We start from the raw sequence: 16072 nt of genomic DNA on the forward strand, positions 1-16072 counted from the left end.
TTGCCCTGGCTGGCCCAGGACTCCGTGGAGACAGTTTTTCCCTGCTTCCCGAGTGTTGGGATTAAAGACGAGTGCCACCACGCCTGGCTGAAATCTGTTTTATGGGCAAGCCGTGGCTGTGGTACTGATGAGCTCAACAGTGGCTGAGGTTGCTTGCACAGGACCCGAACAGGACTGAGGCCTTAAACTTTGGTCATTGGGAGGTAGGAGGGGAATTACTAACAGTTTGGGTCAGCAGAGTGAGAAATCCTTGTGTGCTGTGATGCACCTCCTGGGGAGGTGATCCTGCACCAGGGAATACCTCCACAGACTTTGTAAATGAATTCAATTCTTTAAGAAAAATAATGCAGCTGGGCACAGATGCCTGTAGTCCCAGTTACACAACCCCACAGATTTAAAGGTAGCCTGCCTGGTAGCCTAGGCAACACAACAGAACCACATTTGAAAATTTTATTTGAATGTTTTTTGTTTTTTTGTTTTTTGGTTGTTTGTTTCTTAATTCGGAGTCTCATATAGCCTAGACAGGCCTTGAGCTCACTGCATCCACCTCCCAAGTCCTGAGATTGTAGGCGTGTGCCACCGTGTTCAGTTTTATGAAGTGTTGAGGAGCAACCCCAGGGCTCTGCATACCAGGCAGCCACTCTACCAGTTGATCTACTCCCAGCCCAACCTGTTTTTTAAAAAACAAAAGTGTTCAGAAAGGGGATCCAGGGATTGAATGTTGTGTACATTTCTTCAGTTGCCCAGTCAAGTAAACATTCGGATTGCTTGTAAACTCACTTCCTTTCAAAAGTCCCAGACTGCAAAGTTTATTAGAGATAATGTCCCCTAACCTGGTGGGAACTAGAGATCCTCTCTTACCAAATCTTCTCTCTGTGTGACAGAGGGGTCTCTTGTTTTGCCTCCTTATTAACAGATTGTTTGACAACTGCCTAGGTTTCTGGCACGGCCAATCAGCTTTAATTTCCCTCCACAGACATTTATGTTGCTCTGTTCTCATGCACCTTCTCCGCCTGCACATAACAAAGTTCTGTTTATAGCACTATAACATTACATGGAGCTTAGTACCTAGAGGAGGCTGAAGGAGCAGGGAAAGGCATCATAACTAGACAGGCTACCTAGGTACATATGCAAGGTCTCTCTACAAAGTTCTGCTGTCCTAAAACTCACTGTGGAGATCAGGCTGGCCCCAAATCCACAGAGATCCTCCTACTGCCTCTGCCTCTTCAGGGGATGAATTAAAGGTGTGCAACACTAGCTGTATGATCTCCAACACTTTACATAGCTGTTTTGTAATAGGATGGCAGAATCCTCTATGGGACTATTATGATGATTAAAAGACTGAACAAGACTTGGTATGTGGTAGGCTTTCTCAGTAAGTAATTTAGTGAAGTGGTGAAATGCTTTAAAAGGCTAGGGTTCAAATCCTAGCTTTTTTATTTTTGGCTATATGGCCTTGGAATAATCTTTTCTCTCTCCCTCTCTTCCCATCTCCCTCTCTTCCCTGTCTCTGTGAGTGTCATCCCCCCCCTCCAGGTGCATGTGTGCATGTGTGTACATGTAATAAATATGCTGCTATAAAATGAAGTCAATGTTGATGACACTGTGAAAAATAATTAGTAAATACCACACATTCTAGGAGAACTCTTCCTATATTAATATTTGGTAAATATTATCACCATTACCTACTCTTATCTTTATGCTTATCACATATTCTTTTTGTTAATTTAGGATTGACCCCAGCTTGTCTTAAGCCTGCAATTTTCATGCAATTGTTTAGACCAAGCACTTTCAAACAATTTATAATGGTGGGACCCATCCCTAGTGAGTGTTTTTCAGGGTACTCCTGAATGAAGCACCCAGTGGCTTATCTAACAAGTTCATTACCTAACAAGGGATACCTTTCTTTCATCAGAGGCAATCAACATTTAGATGGACCACTATTTTCCTTACCTGGACAACCACGTGCTTACTGACATCACCCCCCACAAGCATTAAAAACTTGACTGAACAGGGACGTTGTGGATATTATGATTCCTGGACCCAATAGAATCCTCAGAAAACTGAGCTGTGTGATGTCTGAGATTTCTTCTGACATTGTTGCTATTGCAAAGTAAATAAGATGCTTCTAATGATAAGATTGATATGCCTGTTTCAGCAAAGCTCCATAAAGAATGGGGTACAGAAAAGGAAGAAAACTGAGCAGCATCTCTTTGGAGTTGTGTTCAACTCCTTTAACCTTGACTTTTCTGTCTTGAGGTAGTCACTTATTAACCAACACAGGCATGAGTCACACTCCATACCATATGTTAGGGTATAGAATATGACATGAACCTTAATCTCTGTTGGAAAGGACACTACTGGGAGCATCACTTGGCCAGGAGTTGAGATCAGATTAAGCTATAGCATGAGTGCTAAATACCAAGCTGTAGAGATTTGAATAGTTCCAACATAGTGATATATTATTTATGATTTATTAAAGCTTAACTGAGGATCAGAGAAACAAAGTCAGCCACAGGCCACAGAAGCCAAGGCACACACCTTTAATCCCAGCAGCCAGAAGCTAGGAGGTGGTGATAATCCTAAAACTCAGATAAGAGGAAACAGATCTCTATGAGTTCAAAGCCACCCAGATCTACACAAAAGTGAATCAGTCTATAAGGAAATTATAGTTCACATCCTTAATCCCAGGAATCATGAGCGGTATATAGGACAGGACAAGGAACCAGTATGAGGCATTCATTCTCCAGCCACACTGAGGAGAGGTTACCGTCTGAGACTTGGTGAACAGCTCATTCATGGATTAGCCTTTTCAGCCTGAGCTAGAGGCAGAGATAATGGCTGGCTGCTTTGCTTTTCTGATATTCAGCATGAAGTTTGAACCCCATTATCAGTCTCTGGGTCATTTATTTTTCATATTAGAAGTGATGTGGTTGTTCTTGAGCAAAGGTTTCCTACAGTCTGAGAAACTCAGAGGATGGGATACAAGCCAGAACAAGGCTAACAGACATGCGGTCCATTCTGCTTTATGGGGAATGGATAGATTCACCTTTATGCCACTGTAACCTTGTTCTGTGTGCCTGAGCAGCAGTGATTATGCTATTATACTTTGCAAAGAGATGGGAAGTCCCCTTTAAAGTCCTCCTACATGTATACACTTTCCCCTCCTCGCTGAGACAGTTTAACTGTGTGTCTATATTGACTTCCTAGAATAAAACTCTTAGGGATTTCCCTCCTGTTTTTCTTCTTCTTCTTCTTCTTTTTCTTGTTCTTCTTCTTCTTCTTCTTCTTCTTCTTCTTCTTCTTCTTCTTCTTCTTCTTCTTCTTTCTTCTTTCTTCTCCTCCTCCTTCTTTTTCTTCTTTTGCTTCTTCTTCTTATTATTATTCCTCTTCCTCTGTGCTTTACAGCGTTTGAAGTTGTCAGTGAAATGAAACCAAATTGGTGGATGGGAACACATCATTCTTCGAGGTCTTCCAGATAAAATCTAGGGTCAGCCATTCCACGCTTGTTCAACCTCACCATGAAGGTGACAAGAATTGTTCAATCTTAGCAACTTCAGATTCCTCTAAACATTTTAATTCTATTCAAGGTTAAACATGTGGTCTATATCCCCCTAAAGATTCTTAAATATAATGTTTGATTTATAACGAGGCAAACGTAAGCAGTGTTATACTGTCACCAGCTTGTACAGCTTAGGAGAACTGACAGACTTTGCCTTTAGTGAGGTCACTGTTGGTAGATTAAAATTGTCCATGACAGGGATAGAGAGATGGCTCAGCTGTTAAAAGCACTTACTCTTGAAGAGGACCTACGCTTGAGTCCAAGCACTCACCTGGTATTTCACCACCATCTGTAATTTTGGTTCTATGGGATCTGAAGCTCTCTTCTGGCTTATGTAGGAACCAGGCAAGATATGATATGGCAAAATAAAATCTAAAACATTCTTAATTGTTCATAATGGGAATATTTATACAATGGAAATGGAAAAATGCTACATTTAACTGTTAAACACTACTAAAATCTGAGAAAACAAATAATCTGTTATGGTTTGAATCATAAATATTCCCCCAAAGACTTGTGTTAAACATATGGTGGAACCTCAGCCCCTTTCTTTTTCTGTTACCATGAAGAGATGTGCTTTGCCCTGCCTCATGCACCCTACCGTGATATCCTACCCCATCACAGTTGCAAATTAATTCGGCTAACACATGCCCTGAACCTCTCCAACCACCAAGCTAAAGCTTTTCCCTTGAAGCTGTTTGTCTCAGGCATTTTACTACAGTCATGGAAGACCTGACTATCGCACCATCTAAAGTATTTAAAAAAGTATTTACAAATGTACTAAGTTCAAAATGTATTCTTTTTCTGGGGTAGGGGGCAGGGTTTGAGACAGGATTTCTCTGTGTAGCCCTGACTGTCCTGGAACTCACTCTTAGACCAGGCTGGCCTTGAAGTCAGAGATCCACTAGCCTCTGCCTCCCAAGTACTGGGATTAAAGGGGTGCATCAACACTGCCCCACAAAATATATTGTTTTAAACAGCAAAATAGGGGCTGGAGAGAGATGGCTCAGTTGTTAAGAACATGGGCTGCTTTTCCAGAGGACCTGAATTCAGTTTCCCTACAACCACATGGAAACTCACAACTGCTGTAACTCCAGTTCCAGGGGTTTCCACACTCTCACACAGACATGCAGACAAAACACCAAAGCACATAAAATACAAATTAATAATAAATAAATCATTTAAAATAAATAGATGTCAAAATAATACGTGTTTCTTGAAGGCTAGGGAGATGGCTTAGCAGGGAAAGGCATTTGTCCTCTGACCTACTCATGTGCATCAAAGCACAAACACACACACACATACACACACACACACACACACACACACACACAGTGATGATGATGACATAATGACCAAAGCACAAACACACAAAAAATTATGATTATAAATAAATATATTTAAAATATTTAAAATGTTCTTTCACAATTTTTGTGGTTTTTTTTTTTTTCTCTGTGTAACAGTCCTGGTTGTCCTGGCATCTGCTCTGTAGGCCAGGCTGGCCTCGATCCACCTGCCTCTGCCTCTGGAGTGCTGGGATTAAAGACATGCACCACCACCACCCAGCTCTTTCCCAAATTTTAATTGCTTCATTTGAATTAATCAAATTTTGCACTGTCTTCTTCAACTCCCTTACCCTTGGTGCAGGTATTTTAAAAAGATTTATCTTTAATTATATCCGTGTATGGGTTTTTGTATATGAGTACAGGTACCCAAGGATGACAGACCATGGTGTTGGAGGTCCTGGAGCTGGAGTTTCAGGTGGTCATCAGCCATCTAACATAGGTGCTGGGAACTGAACTCCGATCCTTTGCAAGAGCAATATTTCCTAACCCCTGAGCCATCTCTATCATCTCTATAGCCTTATTCAGGAGTTTGTTGTTGATTTTATTGCTTGGAGCTTGTCTTAGGGGGAGAAGTTAAAAGACAGAATGATATACATGGCATTCAAGACATCCTGAATTTTATAGTAAATCGACTACTCACTCTCTCACTTGTGGCAGTTGATATCCTCATTGCCAAGTTTGTGCTGAAACAATTGTGCAGCCTTTTTATATTTCTCTTTAGAGTTCACTACATTGGAATTAATCTGGCAAAACCTTGGAGAAGGAATTGGCAGACAAAAATAGACTTTCCATTTCCTTCCCTACTCCTGGCCATTCCAAAGCATGTTTCCAGAGGAGACTAAGGCATCTATTTGTGTGGAGAATGAGTATTCCCTGAAAGCTGTATTTAGAGGGACTGCCAGATGGAGCGCGGCCACAAGAAGTCATGCACCTAATCCAAAGAGGTCTAGGCAAAGGGGAGAACAGGATGAAGTCCAGAGATCAGCCAAGTAAGCCAGCCATTCTGAGATGAAGACAGAATAGAATGGAATGACTCCTACGAGATAAACAAGCAGTGGCAAGCCGTGGGTGTGCATACATGCGTGCGCACGCGCGCGCGCGCGCGCACACACACACACACACACACACACACAGAGAGAGAGAGAGAGAGAGAGAGAGAGAGAGAGACTCTTTCCATGAGGGAGATTATGAAGAAAGGTTGGTAAGGCCTTTGTAGCCTCAGGAAGGAATGTGGTGGGGAAGTGGTGAAGAGTGGGTCACAGCAAAGTGGAATTAGTGACATACTACAACTTCACTCTGGAGAACTCTCCAGAGTGTGAGAAAAGCCAGCTAGCAGGAGTAGAAATGGCATCTCAGGGAGACTGGGATGCTACAGGGTAAAGAATATGGTCTGGGGCTAAACTGGGTGAGACTCTGAACATCAGTCTCCGCTTCGTCCTCTTAAAGAACCAACCACTGACGTTCTCAACAAGAGCAGCAGAGTGAAAACACACCTGGGGTTGGAGATGAAGATGCTCAGTAGATACTGAAACACACGACGTAACTGTGGCCTGTGGTTACTGAAGGCTCCACGTTGTTCCCCAAGTATTCAGAGAAGCTTGTATAGTTATTACAAGACAGCATATATGTTTATAAGCTCACTTGTCTGCAGAATGACTTGAGGAAACATGCAAACAAATCATACATGTCCCTTCATGGTCCTGTTATATATACAATACTATTTTAGTACTATTAGCCATATTGGTATCTCAGATAACTATTAGCTGTTTGGGACAGAAACCATCTGAAATCATATTTTTTAAAAAGCTTTTTATACTGCTTATTTAAAACAAAGGTTTTTTTATTGGTCTTTTTTTTTGTATTTGTGTTGTTTATTTTGAAACAAGGTCTTACTATTTAGCCCAACCTGGCCTCAAACTCCTGCCTCTTGTCTCAACCTGCTGAGTGCTAGGATCACATGCATGCTGCACCACACACACCTCTCTTAAGTCATCCTAGTATTGGTCTAGACAGGAATGCTCAGGAGAAGTTCAGTAAATGAGTACCCTTGGCACAGCAGTAGGTATGTTTTATGTCAACCAGACACAAGCTAGAGTCATCTGAGAGGAGGGGCCTCCATAAGGAGTCTCCATATGGAGAATGCCTCCATAAGCCCAGCTGTAGGCAAGCATATAGGGCATTTTCTTAATTAGCAACTGATGGGGAGTGCCCAGCCATGGTGGGTGATGTCATCCCTGGCCTGGTAGTTCTGGGTCCTATAAGAAAGCAGGCTGAGCAAGCAGTAAGTAGCATCCTCCATGGCCTCTGCATCAGCTCCTGCTTCCAGGTTCCTGCCCCGCTTGAGTTCCTGCCCTCACTGCTTTTGATGATGAACTATTACATGGAACTGTGAGTGAGATAAACCCTCTCCTCCCCAAGTTGCTTTGGCCATGGTGTTTCATCACAGCAATAGTGACCCTAAGACACTACCATAGCAAAAAATGTCTCAGGTCCAGACCTGAGGATATGTGAATGCTAGCATGTCATCCCTTTGGTCAGACGAATGAAAGAACTGGTGTGGCTCAGTGTTCATGTCAGAATAGAATACAGTAAGGCTTTAGTGAATTGTAGGCTCATTAATGATTCAAAGTACTGGGAAGATGGGGATCAATACAGCCTTAAAGTGCAGCCTACAGGGGAAATAATCTCTGGGCAAGGAAAATCTGTTGCTTGAGAATAATCCAGGGTAAATTACTTATACAACAAATTACCACATTGTAAGATAATGGTATTTGGGATAGCATGCATACTTTTCTGAATTAGTAACCTAACCTCAAATATATATTTTAGAGAAACTAATGTTAAACATCTTTTTCAGCTTTCTTACTTAATTCTGTCAGACATTTTAATTTGTTATCGAATCCCAAAGATCTAAATGGTTTGCCTCATCACTGGATAAGCCAAAACTCACCTCCCTCCAGCTACCCTGGAAGTGAGAGAATTCAGATACAGCCCTGGGTTTGAAAATGCCAAGATCATGCCCAGAGGATGTGTCTTCTTGATAACTTTTGCATTATGTGTGGCATCCAAAACAAGACAAAGTTGTTCTCACCCCTCCAATCACTCTGCATTGGTCCCCACAGTTACCACAAGTTATCACGAGACTCTAGAGGGTGAGCTAGTGTGCATTTGCTGTCACACACCTCTTACGTCTTTCCCCTGTCACTAATTCCTGTAAGGAGATAAAAGAAATTAAGATTTTCTTAAAAAGCAGGAGGAGAGCTCTTCTGAAGAAAGATAATCTGGCTCAGTGTAATGACACACACCTTTAGTTCCAGGCTTGGAGACAGAGGCAGGCCATCTTAATAAGTTTGAAGCCAGCCTCGCCTACATAGTGAGTTCCAGGACAGCCAAAGCTACATAGTGAGACTCTAAAAACCAAACAAACAAACAAACAAAAAGTATCTAAATAGTCCTTTGTGCAAAATATAAAGGTTTTTTTTCTTTTGGAGATGAGATTATGTAATATTATTCATGTTGGCCGCAAATTCCTGGTTTCAAGTGATCCTTGTTCCTCAGCCTCTGTGTGTAGCTGGAACTTCAGGCTCATACCAACACCCTGGGCTTAAAATTTCTGGGATCCTCTAGCACATCTCTTCATGGAAGTACACTCTTATTTGTCACCAGGCACAGAATGGGTACTCAAGAAATTCAGCACACAGCAAACAGAAGCACATACAGCACAGTTTTCCAAGTGTACTTTACATAATCCCAGCCTCTTCCCTGCCATCTGTCATACAAGTCAATGAGTGTCTTTGTTCCCATTTTACAGGTGATTTACTAGTTGATATCCTGGCTTCTTCCTCTCCCCAGGTCCTGGGCAACCTGGCCCTGTTCCTGTGCCCAATTCCTCTCCTCCCTCCCCAGTGGTTTCTCCTCAGCACCTGCCTGTCACTCCTGTGCCTTCTCCTAGGGAATCTTTTCTGGTAGAGGGGGCCTCTCTAATCCTCAGGTTCTCTCCCCACCCCCAGGGATCGCTCTTCTTCTGGAGACCTTTCCTCATCTGTGATCTACCTTTGACAGGTGATCGTTTTGCTCCTCACTGACAGCTCAAAGGCTGTCAAAGTTTGCATGGCTGCCTCTGTAGGTGCTAGGTGGTTGCATAAGGACTCTGCATGCAGAAACCATGTGGAGCCAAGGCCTCGCAGAGCTGGGCCAACAGCAGCTCCACGACTCCAGGTTCAAGGTCCCCAACTGCTGAGCCTCGTTCTAAACCACTCCTTTGCCTTTATAAGCAGGCACCTCTGCCCGTCCTCTCTCTCTCTGTCTCTGTCTCTCCATTTATGCTCCCAATTAGTTAATGCCTACCCCTCCCTTCACTCCCTTTGCCAATAAACTCCATGTGGGTTTGTTGAGTTTGATGGATCATGTTTCATCGCCCGAAGCTGCAGCAAAGAGCAACATCACTGACAGTAAACACAGGTCAGGGCACTTATCCAAGGACACATGGTTAGTAAGGAAGCCGTCTCTGAGGAGACTTCCTCTGTTAAGCAGGGTTCTGAGAACAGAACAGAGATGAGGTGGCAGAGCTCAGAAAGTTCTATCCCCCGGGTACAGTCCAGTGGGTGATTCCCACTGTGGACTTCATAGGATTCGGGTTGGTGGTGTTAAAGGTAATTTATAGTTGATGTACCTATAGAAACAATACTGTTTCTCTCTGTATATAGTCTATTCTCATTATTCTTGTAGTTGTATTCATAAAACCACTGTAAACATTGAACTAGCAAATACCAGTCTTCTAGATGATTAAGTTCCTATAAGCTTTTGTAAACCAGTCGGTATATAACTTCATTTTGTGTATGTTTGTTAATTTGATAACTATATTGCCTAGTCTGTTCTTGAACTGCTGGGCTCAAATGATTCTCCTACCTCAGCCTCCTGGGTAATTTGGGACTGTAGGTGTGCACCAAGGTCACCTGTTTCTGTTTAAAGACACCCTATTTGATCTATATTGAGAACTCAAATTGAATTCACAGCCAACATCTCAGGTCCATACAATCTTCTCTAACACATCCTTCTGCAAGGGTGTCACACCCTCTGTGTGTGTAAAACACATGACAGCATTTCAGTGCTACCCTCAGCCATCTTAAACATTGAAAGGAAAAAACCTCACAAATGTGAAGAACATGATGCTAAATAGACCCCAGAAAGTAAAGTCTGAGAGCTGAGAAAAGAAGGTAGAGTGGCCACGCTTCTCACGCAGGGAGCGAGGCAGCAGGAAATGTAGACTTCTTGCTGCTCTATGATGTCCTCCATGAACTGAGACCCACAGGTACTGACTGGGGCTACAGATTTTAGTGATAGGGAAGCTTAATACAGACTCAACAAATAAAGTCTGCTGTGTTCATGCTTCACATTTTCAAATATCTTCAATGTCACAGGTTACACACACAGCTTATCTCCATCTAGAAGATTAGGAGAAATTAGGAGAACAACCTGTGGAGACTGACACAAAGGGCCACTTTTCTAGGCTTCAGCCTGTGCAGGCTGGTCCTCACCAGGGCCTCACACTGGCAGGTGTTCTGATTTTTAAAACAAGGACCCAGCAGTTTCAGCTTCACTGGGTCCCACCAATATTCATCAAAACACAAGTAAACAGATCAATGATTAGGGAGACAAACATAAACTGTTTACTTATCAGAGAGAATACATCCTTTTTTTCAAGGCACCCAATTACATGATAAATTATGTGACTGTCTGTTGAGAATGGGCAGCAGTAGAATTTGATGTGTATTCACTCATTTAGTCTATGTGATACTCTGGGCTGGCTATCCACACTGACTTGTCAGAGAACTGGGGCTCAGAGAAGGTAAGTAACTTAAACAAGGTGTGTACATGGTAGGCAGCACAGCCAGCACATAAACCCAAATGACCAGAATCTATGGTTTTACCATTGAATTATATAGCTGAGTGTTGGGCTCAAATTTGTAAGTGATATAAAGGGTTAATTGTGTGATCTCAGGGAACCTTTGTGTGTCTGTCTGTCTTTTGCAGTAGATCTATAAAATGGGCTTTTAACAAAATATGAATCCCATCTGCACTTGTTTTTCACATGTATATCCTCCAGAGGCTAATGATACAATCAAAAGCCAGACTCAGAAAGTCAGTGATAAGAGTTCTTGTGTTTTTAGGACGGCAAGAGTTAGCTGATCACCACTGTGTTAACAAAATGGCATCTATGAACAAGAGCATGGATGTGAAAAAAACCAGAGTGAGCAGAAAGCAGCTCCTGGAAGAGCTAAATGAAAAGCGTGAGTCCTACTGTCTGGTGGAGAGAAGCAACCAAGTGAGCTTCCTTCGAGTCCAGAAGCGGCACTTCAGCCAGGCCTACCAGTCCTTAGCTTGCACGCATGTCAAAGAGTCTGTTCCTGAAAGTAGCAGGACCTCCTGGGTCAAACAGGATCTCTTGGTTCACAAGGAGAGAAGGCATTTTCCACCAAAAAGTAAGAATACGGTAGGACTTTTACCAATCTGTAGGAGGGATAAACATGGAGACTCAGCAGAATTTCTGGGTTGAACGGGGGGAGGGGGGGTAATTACCTGGGGATTCTCTGAAGGAAATGTGTCTGATGGTAAAAATAGATTATTTGGTGTAAGACCCACTATAGAACAGAGACTCATTTTCTTGTGTCTATAGGACCCCAGGTCCCACCACAGGCCAGTTCCTTCAGGAGTTTGGTGTCTGGGCCCTGCAGTCTGCATTCCCAGCAGACTAAGGTGGATATTTTTTGTTTGTTTGTTTTCTTTTTGGAGACAGGGATGCTTTGTGTAGCTTTGTGGAACCTGTCCTGGAACTCACAGGCTGACCTCAAACTCATAAAGATCTGCCTGCCTCTGCCTCCCAAGTGCTGGGAATAAGGTGTGCACCACCATTGCCAGCCAACTAAGGAGGTTCTTAACTGCTAGAGGCCTGACAACCACATTTTGAGAAAAGTTGCATTCCCTTCAGAGACGTCCTGTGTCACCACTGCAACATGGAAGTAAAATGAAGTTTTAATAACAAATATGACATATAATACCATAAGTAGCAGTAACAAAACTATGGAAGGAAGTTGGGTGGGAGGTTGTTTTGGTAGTGTTACAAATATGGATTATGACTATCTGTTTTGTAGTCAAGGCAGGCAACTGGAGAAATGATGCACACGTAACTATATTCAATATAGCCAATACATTATTAATTTAGTTCAGAAAGAATTGCCCAAATTGGCCATTATGCGGCCATGACTTTGCATTTGGCCAGTGTCCTCAGGGAGTGGTATAGGAAAGTGGTACAGTGTGGCCTAGAAAGCCCAGACACTATGTTGTGATTTGAGACTATGTGTAATGATTGTATTGCTTTTTAAAAAATAAACAAAGCTCAACCATATTTACAAAATCAATGCTTTGGCATTCCTAGTTATAGAAGAAAAAACACAGTTCTTCGTTCTGGTGGAATTATTCAGAACAGCAGTATATCAGTTCTTACCACTCTGATGGTGGAAAGTCCACTCTTAGAAGAGCATGTATGGCTTCATACAACACAAAGTCTAACATGTCTAACTCTCATAATGTCAAAGCTGTAAACCAATAGCCCCCACCCCAAGCATTAAATCTTTCATATTTAGCCCTTGCCTTTGATTTGAGTTTCTATCTACCAATTTGATAAATAGGATGGGATAAAAATGTTGGCTTATTGAAAAAAAAAAAAAAAAACAGACCCTTTTGTCAATGGAGAAACTCACTATAAAGAAGTCAAGTAGCCATTCCTAAGAGCAGAACTTGAAGTCGGCTGTTCTCCTCTTGGCTAGAACAAATGGGAGAAGGAGCCTGGAGGCCAGCAGGTGCAGAGAAAATCATTTGTTAAATTAGGAGCTGGGACCTTATGGTTTGATAAAAGTGTTAATTTGGTAGGTTTCAACAAATACTAAGTTATACACATCATTTGCTACAAAGTGGCAGCCTCTCTTTGGAAGACAATCTCTCCTATCCTGAATGTTAAAAGGGTGAAGAGGTACAACTCTGGCCCTTGTGGTCCTCTTGGGAGCCTTATGCAGGCAGCTGGCGAACTGTGTGAGTCACTTTCTGTCACTGTGATAGGACACTGTGACCAAGGCACATTACAGAAGAAAGAGCTCATTTTGAGGTATGGCTCCAGAGGGGAAGTGTCTATAATGTTAGGGTGGAGGGCAGCAGCAGGCATTGCAGGTGGTACAGGATGCTGAGAGCTCCTTCAGGCAGGACCATGTCCCCTAAACATCCCCAAACAGCACTGTGAACTGGGACCAAGTGTTGGAATGCATGAGCCTATGGGGAACATTCCCATTCGAACAGCAGCCAGAGAACTTAATTTCATCTCTTCTCTGATGACCTCACAGTGTAATTTCTGACCCCTCGTCTGACCTTCAGCCATGTATTCTATCTGTCGCACTCTCTCACACTGCCACTCTACTTGAAGTCACCTGCAGCTTAGTGTCCCTGAGACAAAGTTCTTGTTATCAACCACATCACTGTCACCAGCCTAACCTTCTTTATCTGGGAAAGTAGCCACGAGTGCTGTCAGTTCCTCCTCCAAAAATCAATCCTGAATCTTAACCTGCCACCAAACTTGCCCAACCTACAATCCGAGTTTATCAGGGGCCTTGTGGCTACTCAGTTTGCACGCTTTCTGCTCCTGCATTTACTTCACAGGACAGCCCCAGCGAACCGTTCAGAACACATTACCTGCTACACAAAACTCATCTGTGCTTTCCTGCTATGGTGAGGATAAAAACCATATTCCCACCCTGTGCCACATGCTTCTCAATGAACAGTCCCAGCTGCAGACCTGCTTTGCTCACCCTGGTCTCTTCATTTGCTTTCTTCCTCTTCTGGGACATGTGAAGCTGTCTCCAACCTCAGGGACTTGGCACAGCTCTTCTCCCTCCCTCCCTCCCTCCCTCCCTCCCTCCCTCCCTCCCTCCCTCCCTCCCTCCCTCTCTCTCTCTCTCTCTGTCTTTCTCTCTCTCTGTCTTTCTCTGTGTGTCCGTCTCTGTGTATGTGTTTGTTTCTCTCTCTGTGTGTCTGTCTCTGTCTCTTTCTGTGTCAGTCTGTCTCTCTTTCTGTGTGTCTGTCTCTTTCTCTGTGTGTGTCTCTGTCTGTCTCTCTCTCTCTGTGTATGTGTGTGTGTGTGTGTGTGTGTCTCAAACATGCACTGTCCACAGTTAATCCCAGTACAAGAACAAAGAACTGCAAGAGTCACAGTCCTCTCTCCCCTTCAGGTTATTCTAAAAGCTGCAATAGACTAGTGAAATGTGTTTCTTTTTGACGTTTTGCTTGTGAGCCTAGCCTTTAATGGCTGAGTCATCTCACCAATGAATAAATGTATTTTTTATCTTTCAGATAATGCCATATTTGGATAAAGTACAAGTCCAGAGACACACAAATAAATTCTCTTCCATCAGTCTCCAATGTCTGTGAATTATTTAGAAATGCTACCAATAAAAGAAACTGGCCTGGTGTCACAGTGAACACCTGTAACCTCAGCATTCAGGAGGACAGTGAATTCCAGGCCAGCCTGGACTCTATCTCAGGACTCTAGCTTGTCCCTAAAAAGGCTGGGGATGTGTAATAAAATAAGACTAGAGCTAAATTTTCACTTCCCAACAGTAAATAGCTAGTTTCAAGAACCTTGAAGGGTGGCCTCCTACTTTCATGAGCATGGGCATTTACAGAAGAGATGAAACTCTTGGTTCACAGACAGAGAACTCTAGCTCTAGCTGATTCTCTTGCCTGTAGCCTACTGCCTCAGGACCCTCAAGGCTAGGCAATGCTGCCAGGTAGAGGCACATAGGTTTGGGCTGCACAGCTGATGATCTCCACTGGCATAAACAACCCAGGCTCTGCCTATAAGGAGACTTCATCTTTACTGTATGAGGTAACCAGGCCTACCTCTGCTCCAACAGGAGACCTTATCTCTGGCCTCTGAGGAAGATCACCTGGTACCAAGGCAGAAACAAGAGACCAGATCTAGAGTTTGTACTTTCAACAGCCCAATAGTCATGACAAAGTACAGTATTCTTTAAGGAGGAGCGCAGAGCAACAAATGCCAGGTTATACACAGTAGTTGCAGCCTCTCAAGCTCCTTTCTCCTTTCCCTGGCCCCATCCCGCGTCTCCTGTAGGTGTGCCTCTGCCTCTGCCTTGGTGGGACTGGTTGCAGTTCTCTGAGCTTGCCTTTGTCTCTGAGCTCCCTCCCCTCCTATGAGTCAAACATCCCCTCTTTTAGAATACCTTCCCTTCAGCCCTTCCCATTAAATATCTCTGCTTTGCCCTGTGTACCCTATAGCAGTCTTCAGTTAAAGCCAGAAACTCTGAAGTTCAGGTGTAGTGGACTCTGACCCTACCCGAAACAGCAGCCACTATTCTCTGGCCTCCCAGGAGGGCTTCCTATCTGCCAGTGACATGTTGCCTCCCTCAATCAGCATGTGATAACAGGCTTTGCTTTTTCTGCCCTGTTTCTGCCCTTCCTGTAGGCCCCAACTGAGCCCACTAGTGTGCATGCGTGTGATTCCTGCTGTTCCTCCAGTGTTCTGGGAAGAACATTAGTGTTACAGCATGGCCACTGTAGCACCAGGCAGCTGACACTTCCTCTCTAAGCTCCCATAAACTCCCATGTCCTTTCTCAGCACTGCAGTGTGCCCACAGAGATGGGCTGGCAGAAGCAGAGGCCAATCAAAACCAACCAGACCGTGACCGTCTAAGTAGGCATCCGAATAAGAAGGGCCCCCGGTCAATCTAGGGGCTGTAAATGGCCTGTCTGAGCAGACTCAGACACTCCACTCAGGAACAGAGAACCTGCACTTTTCTCTTGGAGATTTTGCTGGAAACACCCTTTCATGTAATGACCCCCTGTTGTAGGCTCTTCCTCCTCTGTGAGCCTGAGACTGGTTACAGAGCAGTCTGGACCTCAGGCATTGTTCCTAGGCTGGGTGATGGCACACACCTTTAATCTCGGCGCTCAGCAGGCAGAGGCAAATGTGTGCTAGTTCAAGGCCAGCCTGGTTGGCGTCTGTAGTAAGTTTCAGGCCAGCCTGGCTTACAGGGGTTGGAGGTGGGGGACAGGAATGAAAAAAAAAAAAACAATTTACTGTGGCCACATTGGGAGGAAG

At 43.6% G+C, this 16072-nt stretch overlaps 1 protein-coding gene across 1 annotated transcript; it reads left to right on the plus strand.

Moving 5' to 3' along the window:
* The first annotated feature begins 11082 nt into the window (after window positions 1-11082).
* On the plus strand, window positions 11083-14365 carry Spata45 (spermatogenesis associated 45). Its single transcript, XM_051186641.1, has 2 exons — window positions 11083-11390; window positions 14305-14365. Exons 1-2 carry the CDS (start codon window positions 11117-11119, stop codon window positions 14322-14324), a joined length of 294 nt encoding a protein of 97 aa, XP_051042598.1. The 5' UTR covers window positions 11083-11116; the 3' UTR covers window positions 14325-14365.
* The last annotated feature ends 1707 nt before the right edge of the window (window positions 14366-16072 follow it).

Source organism: Phodopus roborovskii, unplaced genomic scaffold, assembly GCF_943737965.1.
Source record: "Phodopus roborovskii unplaced genomic scaffold, PHOROB, whole genome shotgun sequence".
NCBI lineage: Eukaryota > Metazoa > Chordata > Mammalia > Rodentia > Cricetidae > Phodopus > Phodopus roborovskii.

Excerpts from the sequence above, each read along its gene's own strand:
- Spata45 (XM_051186641.1), top strand. The coding sequence starts at position 11,117 with ATGGCATCTATGAACAAGAGCATGGATGTGAAAAAAACCAGAGTGAGC. Across the intron at positions 11,391-14,304 it reads AAGGCATTTTCCACCAAAAA|ATAATGCCATATTTGGATAA; the intron begins GTAAGAATACGG and ends TTTATCTTTCAG.